The following is a 19,381-nucleotide window of genomic DNA, read 5'->3' on the forward strand; positions in this document are numbered from 1 at the left end:
TTTGGTAAGAAGATATAATTGGGAACTCTCTCTGGAAGTTTTTTGGGTCTTTCACAGTTTTTTCAAAGACTTTGTCTGGATGTAACTGCTGCTGGGCTAAATTCTGATGGCTGAGGAAGGACAAGACAGGCCCAATGCCAGATACATTGCCCGCACAGAGCAAATAAATCCATGTGGCAATGACACATAATCATCAGATGAAAAATAACTGAACCCTCTTGTTCATTTCCAAGGGACCAAATGTGGTTACACTGTTTTAAGGCATTACTGCACAATATCCACATAAGTCAGAAACCATTGCACAAACTCAGAGATTCACTGCACGTTTAAAATTTCTTAACACATATATTTACTGCTAAATGCTGCTGACACAGAATCCCATTCTTTCCTACATATAGGAGAGACCCAGGTCAGTTCAGTCTTGGGAATATTGCCAGTCAGTCACACACAGATCAGAGGCATCTGCTAACTGACATGGATGCCCTTCTATCCATTAATAAAGAAAGTCACACAAGAAGACCCTTGCAAAGGCAAGCAAGCACTTCACTGAAGAGATATGTAATCATTTATATATCCCTTCACAGATTCAGTCAAATCTACTTGAAACTGCACAGTTTCAAATAGAAATTCTTTCATATAATTGTGAAGAAACTTATCCAAAAATGTAACCGAAAGGTCTTAGCAAAACCCTTGAGTACATTAGAAGGCCCACACACATGTAAACATATCACATAGCCTCAGAAATCTGCTCACAAGTTAATTCACAAGTAAGTGGTCATAGATCTTGAACCATGAGCTGAGAACCAGCCAGACATGCCACCCTTCGTGTCACACGCGCGCAAGAGACGTACCTTCGGCACTCCCCGCTGGCAGGGAGAGCTTGGGAGTCAAAGGGATATTCTTTTAGTGCATGTGAGCATCTTAAGGAATCACCTAGTGTAAATGATCCTGCCCCAGCAGAGACAGGGAAACAGGAGAAGGACACATTCACTTACAACACTGAAAAGAGGCCATTACCCAGTCAAACAACCCAATCCCTGACATCATTATTCAATACACAGGAGCCCTGAAATGCACACTAACTCAATCACAGAGACACACGATTACAAAATAATACTGATGGAATCAATGAGACAGACATGCGGTCATACAAAGCGCACCCACCCTGGTGTTAATACACAATAACAGCCGCCCAACAAGCGAATACAAAACAGCCATTCACGACCACAGGGCAAAACATGGGGCCACATTCTCAAAGGAGACTTGAAAACTCTGGTAACAAAACCCACCCTTGCCAGAGGGGGCTTAGAGTAAAACTTAGGGCATGGGCAAAATCTGGCAGTTGTCAGCCTAGTGAGTAGCAAACAGTAAAAGCCTTGTCGAGCAACACACTGAGCACATTCATGTCCAAGTGAGGCTGGTGGTCTCCCAGGGTGCTCAGAACCATGCAGGATCTGCACCCACAGCCATTGAAATAGTCTGGTCCAGTGAAGTGACACCTCTGCTCAATGACCAAAAGCATCATGCAGTCAGTCTTAACACAAGCAGGGGTGCACAACATTCAAGACTCACCAAAACACAAGCCAACATAAGAAAGCAAAGCCTACAGAATATCAGAAACAAAACAAGTGCACACTGTGGACAGGTGCAAACACTGTATAGCACCCAAAGCCACAGAACCATTTCATGGACATGCTTCTGCAAAACAGCCCAATCCTCTTCCCAAACCACACCAGCACACCCAAACCTAATACAGCACTAGTGTCTTCCCCCTTTAGAGAGGAAAGAAGAAAAGTGACACATAGAACATGCTCATAACACCAAAAATAATCAACTTTCCTTGTGCCTCGCAGACTGTGCCAGAGCATGCTAACCCAAGTGCTTAAGACACGGCCCAAACAGCCAGCTTTTGCAAATCCTGCATGATCTTCTTGGGAGGGTGATAGGAACCAGACTGTAAGTCCTTTCCCTGGCACAGCAGGCATCAGTTTGTAGCAGGTTGCGTACACAAGAATATGATGTTATTGAAAAAGCCAGCAAGGCTGGGGGAAGACTGCTGTTGGTTGTGTGTGCCTTCGTGCATTGTGTGTACAGGAATTCCCCTTCCTCTACCGAGTGCCGCTGCTTGTAGCCATTAAAAAGCCCAGGTCCTCATGCTGGGTGTTCAGTGAGTATTGATTCAGTCTGCAAGCAATTTTAATATTTCTTCAGGGACTTTCCAGCAACAGCACAAGTCATTAATTCACCCTCCCAAATTGCTTATTCAATAGAAGGAACATGGCTCCTGAATAAAGTCCCAGAATTTATGTGACTCACATGAGTCAGGAGGTCAAACAACTGTTATGGAGCGAAGTTAAAAATCCAAATAAAATATTGACACTTTTTTGGGAGTGAGGGGAGGGGGGAGGGGGAAGGCAAAGAAAAGGTATTTAAAATAGGGTTTTGTTGCAATGCCCCCAGGATAAAGAATGGAAAGAGACTGAAGACAAGCTGGAGTTTGTAAAATCAATGGGATTTATTGCATATCCGCTTGGCATTTAATAACTCCTTCCTTTCCATCTTCCCCTGCTCTGTTTGTACATGGGGGAGATAAACTCTACATATAGCCAGCCACAAAGTACACAGACGGACACCCTAAACGTGAATACACAAAGGTGGTCACATGCAGTGATGAACATTACTGTAAGGCAGTGGCATAACATCAGAAGGTCCTCTAAGGACTCAGAATCTTGGCTGGACTAGATAGAGCCATTCACATATGTCATTACATATGCCCACACAGTAGCAGATAGCGTGTGTCCATAGTCTTGTTAAAAAAAAAAAAAAAAAAAAAAAAAAAAGCCTGTGTGGAGAAACTGAGGCACAGAGAGAATTAAAAGAGTCTGCTCAGTCACAGAGCCCATCAACAGGGTAGCTGAATCCAGGTCTCCTGATGCCCAGTGAGTGTTTTTGCTGCTGAAGGACACTGCCTTTTACAGGAATGAAAACACACAAAGCAACCAAGATTAGACTGCGAGAAGCCATCCATCTCACAGGAGGGACACACAAACCACACAAAGAAGAAATGCACCTACAGACACCATGCAAGCCCATCCATATGCAGATAGATGCACACACAGATACAAACACATACATGCTTTTACTAAGCTCATTGTTATTCAGAAAGCAACGCAGCTAGATTACACACAGAAGTAGAAACATACCTGCAGACAGACAGACCTGCAAATGCCTGTGTGTACAAATGCACAAGCACATACACGCACACACTGGTACATCAGTATAGCCTCCTACGGCAGCACATCCACACCGAAAGAGTCACACAAACTGATGTGCTTCTACAAACTCAGCTTTTACTTAGAGTGGTATCCTCTTAGCTGGCTGCACAGAAATGGATGCCCACACACCCTAAAGTGCATTCTGCACAAGCATATTAATATATAGGACTGTCTTCTTATTGCATTATACTGTAGCTGTTTCAGTGAAACCACGCTAATTTTCTAGCAGTCAAAGATCTGAGACTTCTGTAGCCATCAAAAAATATTCATTAGCAACTACTCCATAAAAAACACTACACAAAAATGTGTGCTAACCATCAAAGCAAACAGTACTTGATGGCTTGGGACATTTAAGTGGGCTTTCTTTGTTTTATTTGTGTTTTTTGCTCATCTAGTTGACTTTTTAGTAAAGACTTAAGGCAGCTGCTTTCTCTGACTTGAGATTTTCTGAAAGGCAATTTTTCAAGGGCTTTTTTGCATTGTGATAAAAATAATGTTTGACAGTATTTCCTTCCTAAGACATCTGCTGACCAAATAGAGACTGTGGTTTAAAATTCAGCAAGGTAATGAAAAGTTTGAAATTTCCATAATGGCACTTTAAAAATATTAATACTTTTGCATTAAAATAAGTTTCTGTCTTATCTCTAAGATTATTTTGCTCATGATAGATTTTGCAACAGCCCTTTAAAAGGCAAAATAGAATCTTTGGGTCACCTTATGCTACCTCCTGTCTTCTTAGACTACAATGTATTAAGGAGAACTGTAAAGGTAGCATAGATTTTTAAATAACATCACCTATGTCCCCGTGTATTCCTCTACCTATAAATTGTGATTGCATCTGATCTTGTTGAATTTAAGTTAGATAAAAAAATAAAATACATGCTGATTTACAGCTGGAGGCATTCCAATTCATTAGGTGAACAAGTACTTAATTCAGATTAAGGGGACCGTGTTTTGAAATAATGGAACTGGATAAAATCACTAAAATCACTGAAAATATCATGATTTTCAGAAAGAGTAGATCATAATTTGCAATATAGTATTCTACTGCAAAAGCCTAACCTGAAATATTTGAATAATTCAATATTTATAACTCAGGCCTTCAGATAGTGTTAAACAATTGTTGCACCTCTTCTGTATTAACCGCAGCTAGTGCCTGTCTCCACGTGTCAAGCACTGGACAAATCAGTCTTAGAGATTACTAAAGCTCACCGGGAGAAAAGTTGCCTGCATGGGGATATAGGGATGAGGAAACACTTGTGTGTGTGTGGGAGGATCATTTAAACTGTTCCTCTTGGGAGGTTGGTTGTCAATTTGGAGTTGTTGAAGGAGTCTCAGCTGAGATGGTTTCATTGACAGGGAATAGGCAACTGGCTTGTTTACACAGGGTCAAATGATGAAATTAATCTGAATTAACTTTGCAAGTACATTGGTTAAAAGCATTAAAACATTGTTCAGGTGCTCATTCAAAATCTGAGTGTCCTAAATTGAATTTAGTTCACTTCATTTCCAAAGTGAATTAAGCTAAACTAAATTAAAGCTGCCTTAATTCTAAACAAGGGAGTCAGAGGTGTAATGTACTTTAACTAGAGGACTTTAATTTCACATATTCAGTTAATTCAAATTAGTTATTTTGCACGGCCATATGTAGATAAACCCTTAGACCACTAACTCCCACGGACAGAAACTGTATTTATACAGGAGCCAGGAAAAGGGTACCCAGAGGCCTGGGGTAGTCTACTGGCCATTGCAATCTTAGTAGAAAAGGATATAATAGGCTGGTGAAGGCCCACAGAAACCCATAGCTCTGCAGTTAATCAGATGGATGCCAGACATGTTATTTAGAAATAGGGCAGATCTACATTCACAAACTTACACAGCTATGCAAATATACACACAGGTATGGGCCTTATAATATAGCAGGGTTCCCCATTAATTATGTATCAGTATTCAGATACGTTAGCTATTACATCATGGATATTATAGCCTTGTTACGCATTAGTTCTAGGTGGTTATGACTTACTATTTGTAATAAGTGTGTGGTGCTGCACAGAAACACCCATATTGCTAGTTGTGTGCTTACAAGCCACACATCTGAACATATTTCCCATTAAACTCTGTTAAAACCGCAATGGTTCAACAAATGTTTATTAATTCTTCACGGGGACTGAATATATAATATGTGACCCAAATGTCTAACTCCATGCAGACCTATAGGCAAAGATAAACAAGTATGTCACTTGTAAGGCAAATTAAAAGATACTAAGAACCAAATACTAGTGCATTGCAAACACTATATGGACACATAAACATACAGATCATATTCTCTGAACATTAGACCTGAACCAAGCAGACTGGTTACAGATTAGTCTTTTCGTTATGAAAAATGCCTTTGTCCTATTAATATGAAAACTAGATTATCTTCTAGGGACACAGGCACCAACTTGATGCTGAAAGCCTGTGTGGCACCAATACACTGAAGTGCTCACCTGTGCCTAACTGCTTTGGGTGGCACAATAAAGCAAGCAATAAATTACACAAGAGCAGTGAGGACTAGAACAGGAAGGGAAAGACTCAGGTTCTCCATGAATGTTTTCAATGTGGTTTTGAATCAGAACTTCAATAAAATTCTACAGCTAGATTTTCAGTGTAGTTGGAACCTGCTTTTTCAATACAATACAAATACATTATTTTGATTTTTATTCTTTAGCATAGTCTCTCACCTGAAAAAGGTAATTTTAAAGGGGAAAGCCCCCAATTTTTCCATTCTGACTTACATTCTTCTCACAATTCGGTTTATTTCTTTAAAACCCAAGGTAAAAATAACATTAGATTTATCACATTCTCAGCACTGGTTTTGTTCTGATTTTCAGCAAAAATCTTCTAATAGTAAGGGGTTCACTATGAAAATTTTCCCCACTTCTGACCAGCATAAAGGAGGTACACACAATGACACCCTGGTAAAGGGTATCATTTGCTTATCCAACACACGCAAGCACGTACTGCAGTGCAGCACTCTGCAGGATATAGAGATAATACACAGCTAATATACAATGCTGACAAGCCCAAAAGTTAAAAAGTCTTCATTCAATACCCTCCAAAATGAAGAGACCGGCATAAAATTTGCAAGGCTGTAAATGAGAATATATTTATTTTTTTTCCTTTGCCTCCAGTTCTGGCCCCTTGGGCAGCAGCCAGGTTCCACTTCCACCTGGTCTTTGCAGCCATGAAAGCCAGAAATACCTTGGTATTAAATGAAAGCAGAACTAATTGTTTATCTTCAAGATCTGAGGCTTTACACAAAATACCAGGTATGGCATAACTTGCAAGAGGGTTGAGAATGTTACCTACATTTATCTGATTCCTCCCAGTTCAAGACTCCCTAGTACACACATGTCTTGTGTTAATCAAAATGAATGTCCACAAGGAATTCAGCACAGACTCCTGAATTTTAATAACTGGAAATGGGCTCAAAGCAAAGCTTTCAATTAAAAGTTCCCATACTCCAGATTAAGATATTTAACCTTGGCAAGTCCATGTGTTTCTGTAAGTCTTCTTAACTCACCTGCTGGCACAGCCGCTGTTCTGACAGCTCCAGCCCGTGCTGCGTGGCAGTCACCGGTGTGCTGGCAGCCCATGGGGCTGTACCCTACGCCAGCTCCATGCTGCTGCAGCAACACTGCCGGCAGGACCCAGGCTGGCCAGTCTGTAGGTAACAGAAGATGCCACTCTGAACTGCAATCATTGCAGTGTAGGCATACTCAGAAAATGATTAATTCCTAAGAGCTCAAAAATTTCTGGGCCTTTTCATGGCAGAAATGTCTTGCTAGTGAAGGGGATACTATGTATTGTAATGACACTGGTAATGCTTCTGTCCTGCTCTCTTCCTGTGGCTTGTTGGTTTTGTAGCTTCTTTAGCCTTTTGTTGCAGAGATTATGAGTTTGGTGAGGGGGAATGGTAGGTCTGTAGCTGCTGGGATGGATACTTTCACGGATGCTGTGAGTTGAATGTCTGTTCCATGATTGTCTGTGGTATTAGAATTTGGACTTGATAACCCACGTGGTTCTTCCTAGGCCTGTATTTCTACATCCAAGAGCAGCAGAACTCTTTTTGTACTATAAGATTTTCTTAATTCACCTTAAGCCTGGGATGTCAAACAACTAGGATCAAGTTTGCTTCCAATATTTTGTTGTCTGTATGACATCTTCTAGATGTTTGGATTTTAATGAATTTCTGGGAAGAAAGCCTTCCAAACGTGAACTGAGTGTAATAAAAGTAGAAGCACCTGCCTGAGGACATTTCTCTGCTAGAGTCACTGCTTGACTGCAGCTCGTGTAGATAAACTTTAGCCAGCTTTAAGCCAGCCAGCCTGGGTCCTGATGGCTCTGTAGCCACAGCTTTGCACAACACAGTAACTACTCAAGCACACCTGTTTCCCAGATGAGAAAATGTTTCCTACAGGCTAATGAAGTAATTTATTCTGGGAAGTCAGCTTAGGCACCCTGTACGCATGGGGCTGACTGCTGTCAATGCCATCAGTACCAGGGGCATGAAGTTGTGTGTTACTGCTCATAGAATGAGGTGTCAGGCCACCCCCCTGCCTGGTAGATCTCCCACTCCCAAAAGACAGGTATCTTCACCTTTCTTTTCTTCTACCCCTCTTCCTTATGTCTGGACTTGTACGGTGTAGCATAGGAGAAGTGGAATGGGCTGAGATCTGCTAGAAGCTGAACGTTAATGCTCTGCTCAAATTAAATGAAATAAAACCATATGGTGTCATCATGGGTCACTGATTTAAAACAACAAAAAAATCCTAGCTCCTCTCTAAGCCCTTCAGATAGTAAAACTGATGCTGCGAATCTTTGAGTCTTCTTAGAGTGCAGTAAAGAAATACAGTGAGAGAAAAGGGCAGAATTGAGCTTTCTCTCCTGTTAGTAGTGAGCAGGCTGACCTGGAACAGAGTGGCACTCTTTTCCCCATGTCTGCAGGCATGATGTCAGTGTAGCTTCAGTGAAGTTGATGGACCTACACAGATTAACAGGAGATAAGGAGTCAAATCTTCTCACAGAGGGCTGGGATTGTGTTTTGAGATTTGTAAGGCATCTCCATTTTGACCTCTCATCTGTTTGGAAGCTTTGGGAAAGCAGATAATCCCTCTTTATGCACCTTTTAGGACTATCAATCTAATCAATCTAATTTATCTGTCATACTTGTGCTTATATACTCACATAGTATACATGGTCACCCTTCTCTCTCCTTTTCCAAAAGGTAGGGAGAAGAAAATGCAATTTTCATGACAAGAGAGAGTTTGAATGTGTGAATACCGCTTGTGACCCCTGAATATGGCAGGGTTTGAAGGCATTCTGCTGCCTTGGCAAGGAGCACCAGAGCCTCAGGCCAGCTAGTGAGGAAGCTGAGTCTGCTGCTCCTGCCAATGTCAGCTGTTGTTCTGAGGGTTGTAAGTGTTGCAGTAGATTTTGAGAGCAGTAGAAGTTACTGCCCAGCCCCTCCACTTCCTACCAGAAATTATGTTGTGGCTTTTGGGGGGCAACTGCAGCTGTGCTCTTCCCAACTACATCTGCTGCTGCAAATTCAAACACGACCGCCAAAGCCTGTGCAGCTGAAATACAATTCCTATTGCCTTTGCCTATTTCCCTTCCCTTCACATACAGCCGCTGTCAGCAGGGTACATGTCACTTCTGCTTCGAGCAAGAGAACGAAGCCAATACTGTGCTACAGCTCGCTGGAGCACTTACTTGGCCCGTTATTAGAGAGTCTGAGCCCTTCACTCCTCCTTCCAGCTGTCCTCACTGTGCCCCAGGTGGCACAGCAATGCTCCTATCTTCACACTTCAGGCAGGAAACAGAGCACAGAGAGAAATGCCATTTGTCCAAACTCTTGATGAGAGAGGTCCATGACAGTGCAAGGAACTGAAGCCCTTCCCTAAGTCGGATTAGGCTCTATCAGACTTTCTATTTCCCTTCCTTCACCCCCAAATCCCTTGGCTGTTTTTCCTCACCATGTTACAGAGCTTGCATTTCGTTTTGAACTTACTTTGTGCAAACAAGGCTTGCCCCCCACCCTTTCTTTTGCTCAACTGTGAATTCATCTGTGTTTCAACCTATGCACAGAAACATAAAACTGTCTCCTATTTGAACCAAATCCACGTTCAGAGCTCTTAATGCCTGTGCAGCACCAACCTGCAGCTGAGATATTACTGACTCCATGGGGGCCGTCACCAAGGACCCCAAAGCTGCCTCTTCTCTTTGATGCCAGCATCACTGGGATGGTCTCAAGCCCTTTTGTAGGAAGCAATCTGATGCAAAGAAGGCACTGCTGTCTCACTGAGCCCTGCAGTGTCCCCCGCAGGCTGCACCGCCGGCACAGCCCGTGGCTCAGCAGCACAGCCCCGCACTAATTAAGCGGTGCGGCACAGCAGGGTGTGAGTGCGTTGGCCATCACAGCCTCCTCTGGACACACTGCAGAGAAAAGGCTGAAGCTTCACAATGTTAGCCTTCCAAGAACTACTTTAATTGCCCAGTAATGCACACCCTGGGGTCTTGTAATGTGCTGCTAATATGGAGCATTTAAAATATGAATACTCCAAAACAATTACAAGGAGTTTGGTGCTCTGCTGAGTGTATCTTTCCACTATGAAAAATAATCCACAGCAAAGCAATGTGGTCAAAGCGAGGATACCAGTGCTTTCTGAAATCTGCCAGGGTCTTCTTGAGGCAGCAGGACACACCACTCTTTCCTTTGGTGCAACCTCATTCTGCTCTTCCAGGATTAAAAGAATAGCTAGACTAGGACTCCAGATGATCCAGGCCTACCTCACCTCCCTCTGATTAGCCCTCGTAAAACTTTTTTATTCGAGATAATGTCTAAAGACTCTGAGAGCTGTAGTAAGAGAGGAGAAACCTCAGAGTACATTAGGTTAGAAGAAAGTTTGGATAGAAACATCAGAGAAGCAAGGGAAGTTTACTATGATCTCTTATTCTTTCATCAAATAATTTCGGGACAAGTGTAGAAAGTGATTTTTTTTTTACTTGCTTATTTACAAAGAGTGAAAGTTTTGCTTCTCAGAAAAGACTCTGGCATAGCTAATTTTGACTTCTAATATTTCTTTCTATGTTCTTGATGAGAGGTTGTTACAACTGTCATACTAGGAGAGAAGATTTTTGTCTGTCCATCTGTATTGAGAATCAGGAAAAGGAATTGCATTAAAACTGACAAAAATAATGAAACAGAAATCAAACATTGGAAATTCATGATCTAATGCTGAACATTTAGGAAAATAAAAGGCATTTGGAAACAGGCAGTTGGTTTCAGCTGGTGCTGTATGTAGTATTAACTCTAGCAAGAGTTACTACAAGCCAACTATGGTAACTCATGAATTCCAGGAATGGATGTATAATTCACAGTATGATACTATGTATTGTAATGACATTATATGCCATTACTTAAGATAATATTGCATATTAAATTCAGATTGTGAAATGAAGTTCAGTTGCTTTACTGCAATCAAAGATCTATAAATGTCCTGTTGCTGAAACTTCAGAAGGTTATGTATTAAATCTGTTTATATTCTGAAACTCAAAGTAGGCAACTTGTGCAAAAAAAACTCCCACTGGAAAATGAAAAATGGGAATTTACAGTAAGTACTGGTTTATGTTCCTAATTAAATAGAAATGCTGTTACTGGAGTCACTGACTGTGATGGAATTAGAGCAGGGATGAATTTAGTCCAAAGTGACAATTTCTCTTGGAGAAAAGAAAGATGTTTGAAAATATGGCATTTATCTCAAGAAAGCAGCACTGCTAACTGGTGTGCCAGGACTTGTGTCCCTTCTACTTTTGGAAAGGGCCGAGTAAGTGGTCTGCAAAAACACTTGTCTTTCTCCAGTGTCTAAAGGCAAGAACAAGTCATCAAAGACAGCAAGAGGTGATTGAGGTTTTGCGACCTCTTATATAGCAATAATCCAGAAATCCTAGATTTGAGGCAGCAGAGCTGGCTTAGTGCATTTTTCATTCTCTGGCAACGGTGAGAAGCTTTTAGCAATCCCGAAGTTTAAAGACACCATTATTATGCTGCATTTGTTTCTACAGGACCGGGTCAGCTCTGTTCATCTTTCATCTGCTGTTTCATTAGGTGATCTTGTGTAGGACAGGCTCACTCGAAGCCTTTTAAGGCAGCAGCAGTGATGCCTTGCTATCACTTGTTTATCACTGTCCCTAAGTGAATCGACCCAGGGGGATGCACTGCCCTGTACTGTACTGAGCATTAGGATCCTGAAATTTTCCTTACAATGCCAGAGTTCAGTCATGACTTTAGGCCAAAGGAACACTGCCAGGGAGAGCCTCTTCATGGCCTGCCTCTTCTTTTAACCATAGAAAATACCTTCTACCTGAGACCTCATTAGGTCTGTGCATTTGATGCCAAGAATTATTTGACCCAAGCCACTGGAGGTGTCACAACCAGAACTGCTCCCCTCTGTTCACATTTCTAGGCACTTTCTTTTGACATAAAACCAGTTTCATTCTTAGGAAGGTAATTTTTGAGCAAGCCTTTCACCTCTGGGTCACTAGCTGAAATCTGGCCCTGGTTGGTAGTGACCGAAAATCATTACCAGCTGACAGCTACTTGGTGAAATGAGCTGGTGAGCCTCATTCCAGTTCCTAATGGACACTTTTCAGTAAACACAGTCACAACTGGCACTAACTGGTGTTCTTAGCCCATGGACTGAATGGAGAAGAAAACTGAACTTTCCTCTTCATCCCCTGCCTGGGTTTTTTGTGTATTATGGACAGCTATTTTATACCTGCAGTGTTTCACAGGCTGTTTTTACTCTAAATGGCTTTTTGAAACTTCACAATTTCCATGCAGCATCATTCAGCACAGCCTGATCCACCATCTCAGTATAATTAGACTCATCTTTTGGTTCCCCTCAGTAGAAGCTGAGCTGTCTGATGCCCATCTCCCAGTACCAATGGTGCATCTGATGTCATATCTCAGTATGAATGGAACCGTCTGATGTCACCTCAGTGCTAACAGGACGTTTTATAATATGTCATCCAAGACTGCAGGGGAAATCTTCTAATCCATTCACTATGCTGCACTACAGTAGAACATAACATAGTATAATGTGTAGGTTAACTTAGACACCTTCAGGCAGGTTTTGGATAGACGGATGGATGGATGGATAGATACATTTATACAAAGTATACATACATTATATCACTCTATTGATTTTTAAAAAGTTCCAGGACTGCCTAGCTATAATGAGATTTTTGAACTTTGTGTTGCGATCAATGAGGGGAATATTATTGGCCTGGAGAATTGATATACCCGCTCTCTGTGGCTTGTTCTTCTCCTGGACTGCCCCTGCCCCCAAGGTGTACGATTCCATCAGACACTTAACCTCTTTTACAGTGTCATCAGGCTAAAAGGAATCTAATAGTGACACGGGACTTGTGCTCAGCACTCTGGCACTATTGCTTTCCTGTCACAAATAATTTATAGCTTTCTATTTCCATCCCTTTGCCTGCACCCCATCCCCTTTTTCTGTTTCTCTGGACTGGGGGAAATCAATAAACTCACACAACCAGAGTGGCACTTCAGGGGGATTTTAGGGGGAATGTGAGAGAAGAGGGGGAAAAAAAAAAAAGGCACCTAAAAGAAGAAAAAAAGTTATGTTATTTGCCCTAGCACAGACTTTTCAGATCAGCTCCTCAGCTAGTATAAATAGCATGACCTCAGAATTTGGCCCTGAGGCCTTCAGACATCTTCTGTATAGGTCCTCAGCAGCTATAGATTAGGCCATCTAGTACCAGTTATCTATATGGGGTGAGGATCTGGATCTCCATCCCCAGCTAGAATCTTGACATTCTCTGTCTCCACCTATATCCCAGGCAGCCTCTCTGCTGCTCCAGCTACTGCTCAGGCTTCATCATAGGTACATCAGAGTTTTCTAACATGCTGAGGTGAGATGTTCTCTTTCTTTTTCCTAAAACAGTTTCACTCTCAGGAGTTGTGCTTTTTCAAAATTGCCCTCCCAATGTCACTGCCTATCTCTATCCATACCATACAACCCACTAGCCACACATTTGCTCTTTGAAGTTTTGCCAACTTATTCTTTAGAATGAATTTATAAGGGAAGCTGTCATGTGGGCAGGGAGAATGTGCTATTTGCTTTCACTTTCTGAAGAGATTTCAGAAAATGGGTAGAAAATAAAGCTAATATAATGCAGGACTGAGAGTTCCAGAAACTCAGGCTGAAGAACATCTGCAGCCTTCACCCTAACTGGAGAGGCTGAAGAGAGGAGAGGTTTGTTTTAATCTCAGAAAGGAATTTGGTCTCCATGGCCTCCACAGGTCATGGCTTATTTACCAAGTTCCTTGGTGAAACAGTTGTTCCTGAGTCACAGATACCCAATATCTGCCAGTAGTCAGGGACCTTGCCAGTCAAGTACTAGTGATTTTCTTTCACCACTGACCTAACTTGGATTTAAACCAGTGACCTAGAGGTGAAAGATTTCATGTAACAAGAAACATAACACTGAATTACAGTTCAGTTTGTTTTCATTCTGAGCTATATTATGAGATTTGTAGCATCTTTTTGAGTTCCCATGCTGTATTCATTCACCATCTGATAAACACCAATTTTTGACCTGTTTGTTGGAACTTCTTCCTGGTGATCTCTATCCCTCACCACTCCCTACAGATGCCTTCTGGTCTTAACTTCTCATTTATGAAGGGCAAGGGCTTCGGACAAGCCTTCCATAAGGGCATTTGGTCATTCAGAAAGGTATTTTTTAGGTAGACAACAAAATTAAAGCTATACTATTTGTAAATCCAGCAATATCTCTATTAGCTGCAAAGACTGCCTTGTGATGATGCTTGCAGATCAGACCATAAATGCTAATGCTGTTAACACACAGAGATCCTTGCTCACTCACTGAACACCCTCCTTATGCAGTGAACACCCAAGTTTGAGATAAAGATGACAGAGCAGAACTAGGACAATTCTCCAAGAATTGTACCATTAAAGCAGTAGAATCAGGACCACAATAAGGCAAATGGAACCACTCTGCTGCACCCAGAGCTCAGATCGAGTCTTCAGGTTCTGATAGCTGGGACTGTGGGTATGCAAAGACACAGAGAAGTTGCATTTGAGTTCTCAATGTGTTTTGCTCTTTTCCAGGATCATCAGAACCAAAGTTCAGCAGCCTTTTCACCCAACACCAGACGGGAGTGGGACAGGTGTGACTGCACCAGGACATACCATTGGTAAGGAGACTGGCATGAGGGGTGGTGACAGGTCAAGTGGAAATGGGGATGAGGCTTAGTTGAGGGAACAAAGTCTGACAAGCAGATGCTAAGCAGAGCAAAAGGGAGGAGGGAGTGGGGGGGAAGAAGCCTCCATGGAAATCAGAGGTTTCTCTTCTTCATTTTCCTTATTGCATTGCAGAGAAGGGAATCATGGAGAAACTAGCCCAAGGTAGTGGTTTGCTCAAGCGATTCTGCCCTAACATCCATTTCACATTCATGCTCTCCTTCATCTCCCTGTCGAGAAGTATTTAATGCTGTGCTGTGTAAGCATGAGCCTTTTGTCTCCTCACTCTGACTCTCTTTCCCCCCCTCCTACTCCCAATTTTTCTTCTCTCCTCTCCCTTTGCTGGAACTGGTCCCTTTCTTAGAGCTAGTAATACACAAACATGGGTAAGATATTCCTGTTGCCTCACAACTAAGTTCGTCATTGCTCTAGCTCAGCAGTCAGGTATGCCATGGGTGTATTTCACTGAGAAAATGCATTTTTTGCTGGGGGAGATGTTTTGCTGGTTTATCGAGGTGAGCAGAAGATGGAGGCTGTAATAAAGTGACCAAATGTCTCCTAGTCTATATAAAGGTACTGTGCTAGATGTGTGATGAGGTACTTTTCAGTCTGTGGGCTGTATGGTGGATATGTCTGCTATTGCTAGCATAGCTTTATCTAGTGACAAGTCAGAGCCAGAAAAACATGCAGTGTTCTGGGATACTGTGAAATACAGTAGCTTATTTGTGGCCTAAGACACTGTCTTAGATTCTGTTGGTTATTGAGAATCTGTTGCTACACAAGGATTTACTGGAAAGTACTGGTCTACACAGGACAGAGCTGGTAGATATAATCCTGTACACAAATTTTATTGGGGAGTACAATGGAATTAATAGGCCAACACAGAAGCGCACTTCTGGATGCCCTTATAATCTGGACTTGCTCACTGGACTGATCACAACAGATGGAGTGGGTAGATATTATTCCTTCTTGGAACAGTAGTGCAATGTCTAGGGAATGCAATGGCTGAGCTGGGATGGTGAGTGTGAGTGCTTCTCCTAGAGTCTCTCATTGCTCTGGGATGTACTGGGAAGTGTGAGTCTACATTGGATAGTGTTGACAGGTTCTGCTCCATCCTGGAAGGCTTGTATTGGAGGTATTGATTGCTTCAGGTCAGTGCTTTATGAGCTGAATGAGGAAGTGGCCTATGAGAGAACTGGGATATTCTCTCCAGTACTGGGACACACTGGGACATAATAGGCATGCCTGCTGGATGCATAGCTCTACCAATTCTACTTTCTGAAGGCCTGATTATCATGACATGATCATTTTTACTCTGAATAACTTGTCATTTCCAATATATTGGAAATTCATGAGCAGTCTTGGATAGCCCTGAATGGCCGCAGGATTCTGCCTATTGTACTGACCTACACTGGTCAGTACAAAAGGAAGTCACTAGATTTTCACTAATCTGGGTGGTAGTATGTATCACCAACTCACCAGTTGTTCCCTCATCAGGGAACAGAATTGATTAGCTCAACACTGAAGTGCTTCTAAGATATGCTAAAAAGGTAATTTTTCAATGAGTGTTTTAGGTGGGCATGTAAGAGGCTGGTCTGCCTAAGACTGAACACATGCACTCTTGGTGAAAAAGTGCTGAGAGGAAATGATCTGGTAAAATATGGATGTACTATGAAGTCACTAGAGAATGTGGCCTGTGCAGCATTTCACTCAGTTACATTGGCATGCAATGGGAAGCCTGCTGTGAACTGGGATGCAACAATAAGGTTTAGCTTCTTGATGAAATACACTTGCTTGTTATTAATGGCCCTGTACTGGAAGGCTGTGGAGCTACGGTATAGAAATGGACAAGCAAAGCTGGGATGCAGCTTTGCTGAGTTGCAGTAGAGTGAGTTCTTCAGTGTGAGGGACTGGGAATCTGCTTAGTGCCCAGGCTTCTCGATGAGGCTGGTGGCATGCGTAGCTTTCAGCTGGGTGTCCCTGAGTGCTGTGCTGCTCTCCTCATGGCCCTTTTTCCCTTTTCCTTTTGTCCAGTGCCCAGCACAGCATCCCCTCCCGTCTCCAGTGCCTCCAATGATCCAGTGGGCTCTTACTCCATTAACGGGATCCTGGGGATTCCTCGGTCGAATGGCGAGAAGAGGAAACGTGATGAAGGTAGGGGGAGGGGAGAAGCTCATCCTCCCTTTTATATTCTTTGTCCCCATGTACAGGCTCCAGTTTCAGGCCAAGGTTTGCAGCTGCTCCAGGGGCTAGATCAGTTTTAGCAACAGAGACCAGTTCCCCGCCACTGCCCTGCTGGCTTGGAATGCTCTTCTTCCGAGGCCCTTTCATGACAGGCTGCGTCTCCAGACATCTGCTCAGCAGGCAGAGAGCCGTCTCCATTGCTGGAGCTGATCCCAAGTTCATTCACTGCTGGAAACGGCTGGAACTGAATTCCCCAGGTGCCAGCAGGTGCCCGGACTTTGAACTGTGGGTAAACACGGTTTCCCCGACTCACTCGTTTTCAAACAAAATGCCATCTCGGAGAAGCACCAGCAATGTGGGATTTATCTTTCATTCCCCTTGCAAAAAAGTTCCTGCCCGGTGATGTGCCATGAGCTACATTAGCTGGTGATCACAAGGGCCCAGTTTTCAATGGGTAGCATCTACCACAGCAGAACTGTCATGCTTGCAACAGTCTGAAAGCAGAACAGGAGGTCTTCTGAGTACTGTGACCCTAGGGTTGTTTCTAGGCATTTTGCTAGGGCTCTAAGGAAATAGTACTAAGCTATCTCCTTTTGCTTCCTGCTTGTTGGGAAGTACTCAGGGCAAAGTGGATCCTGAAATGAATCAAAAACAGAAGCCTCAGGTCTAGATAGATTGAGTTAGGAGGGGTGGGTAATGTCTTGGTGCTTTTACGGTGGCTTTTAAACCCTTCTCCTTAAATCTTCCTCTTTGATTTGTTCTAAAATTGAGGGCCAGGACATGAACTTTTCTCAGAGTAGTGACTGACCAGTTTGTTGGGTTCAGCCCTGACTTCAGTATGTTGTGTTGCTTGTTGCATGGAGGGACCTCTTAGCAGTACAGGTAGCTCAGTGTGCTGTGTGTGCTGTAACCTCAAGGCTGTGCAGTGCAAGAGAGCATGAGAGTTGTCCGTGATATGTGGTGAGAAGAGAAAGCTCTCCTGAGAGAGATGCTGCATTCGGAGGTTTTGCTAGCAATTTTCTCAGCATTGGTTCTGGTGAGGTTCACATCTGTATGTTTTTGAACCAAACAAACACAATAATCCTAAGAATAAAAGGAAGTCATCATGTCCCCTTTCTCACTTATACAAAGTAAAGCTAGAGGCAAGGACCCAATATAGCTTCTATTAAAGCAAGAGGGAACATTTTTGCTGATGTCATTGGAAATTGGATCGGGCCCCAGAGGAAGATCCATTTCCCAGCTAGATGGCAGTAGGGCCCAGCTAAGAGAAAAGTGTAGCAATAGAAGGGCTGAGTCAATTTCTCAAAGTCAAAAAATGTCAGGAATAAGAGACTACAAGTATTGTAACCCCCTCCAGCATTTGCCATCATTAAATATACATGAAATAGAGACATTTCAGATGGAATGACAAGTTTCTCTAATGGTTGTGCAGATCTCCTGGCAGTGATTTGGGGGTTTTGTGAATCCCTTTCTCATACAGTCCAATGTGGTGATCACCAGCTCTCAACATGGTGCCTCCACATCTCATTTGAAATTAAGCTGTTCAATCTGGCTTTAGTAGCTATTCAGGCTATACCTGGAAAGATGATCCCACTTTAGATGCAGGCTCACAGTCAATTCCAGCCTCAGAACTTGAGCTTTTTTTTGGAAAATACAGTTAAACACAGATACAACCAAGCAGCTAAGACTTCACAATGATGTACTGACAGTAAGAACTACTCTTTGTGTCTGTCCTTAATTCATTCCAGATTTGATTTAGGCAAGTGACACTCTGCAATTCCTTGCTGTTGGCCAACAGCCCACATATTCCACTAGGAATCAAAAAGATATCAGATAATCCTGGAGATGCTGTTTGTCTTTAGCTCTCAGAGTTTTAGGTGGTAATTACATGGCATGATTGGAACTACTTTAGAGAACAGCCTTCATCCTGCCATCCCAGATATCACCTCTGTCCAAGAAAAACCTCACATGTGATCCCCAGCCATCTTCTGAACACCCCTAACCAGAGTTATCTGGGCTCACACTGGCCTTAAGAGATGCTGAAAGACATCATCCCTTTGCAGGGTCAGGTCCTCAGATTAGAAGGGTCCAAGTGGAGGTCTTGCAACACCAGTGACCTTGCACTCATTCCTGGGCAATCTCCTCTGTAGGTCTGAAGTTTCTGATTGTTTCTAGTTGAGATGGGGATCAGATGTCAAGAAATCCAATGCAAGTATTTCTTTCATGCTCATGCTGGATGCATACACCTTCTCAGTATTTCCCAGAGCTTCTGAGCACTGTCTTACTGCAGTTTCTTAACTGCAGGGTTTATTCTCGCACTGAAAAGCCCTTGTGAGCTTTGCACATCTACTTTCCAAGCATTTAGGGAGTGGCTCTTCCCTAAAGGAGGTAGAAGAAACAGCACTGCTCTCTCTTTCTTTCCGCTCTGTTGGACCAGCTCTGCTGCAAGGATTCCTCTGTGAGGAATGCAGTTCAGCAGAAAGGGGGAAGTACCAAGCTGTTCCCGAATCCCCGGTTCGGAAAACCTTGTTAGCAACCTCTGTGATGGCTGGGGGGAACAGGGTGGGAGAAAGACAGAGGAGCCTC

General features: G+C 42.8%; 1 protein-coding gene across 13 annotated transcripts in view; it reads left to right on the top strand.

Annotated features, from left to right (window-relative positions):
- Positions 1–19,381, top strand: part of PAX2 (paired box 2) — a 90,545-nt gene that overhangs the window by 20,159 nt on the left and 51,005 nt on the right. For 11 of the 13 annotated variants that reach the window (XM_050305729.1, XM_050305727.1, XM_050305734.1 and 8 more), the window contains 2 exons: positions 14,480–14,565; positions 16,646–16,765. In XM_050305729.1, the coding sequence (XP_050161686.1) occupies positions 14,480–14,565; positions 16,646–16,765 (206 nt within the window). The remainder of the gene's footprint in view (positions 1–14,479; positions 14,566–16,645; positions 16,766–19,381) is intronic. The other 2 variants (XM_050305736.1, XM_050305730.1) reach the window with 1 other exon arrangement.

Source organism: Myiozetetes cayanensis, unplaced genomic scaffold (assembly GCF_022539395.1).
Source record: "Myiozetetes cayanensis isolate MyiCay16 unplaced genomic scaffold, myiCay2020 scf10, whole genome shotgun sequence".
In the NCBI taxonomy this organism is placed as follows: Eukaryota; Metazoa; Chordata; class Aves; order Passeriformes; family Tyrannidae; genus Myiozetetes; species Myiozetetes cayanensis.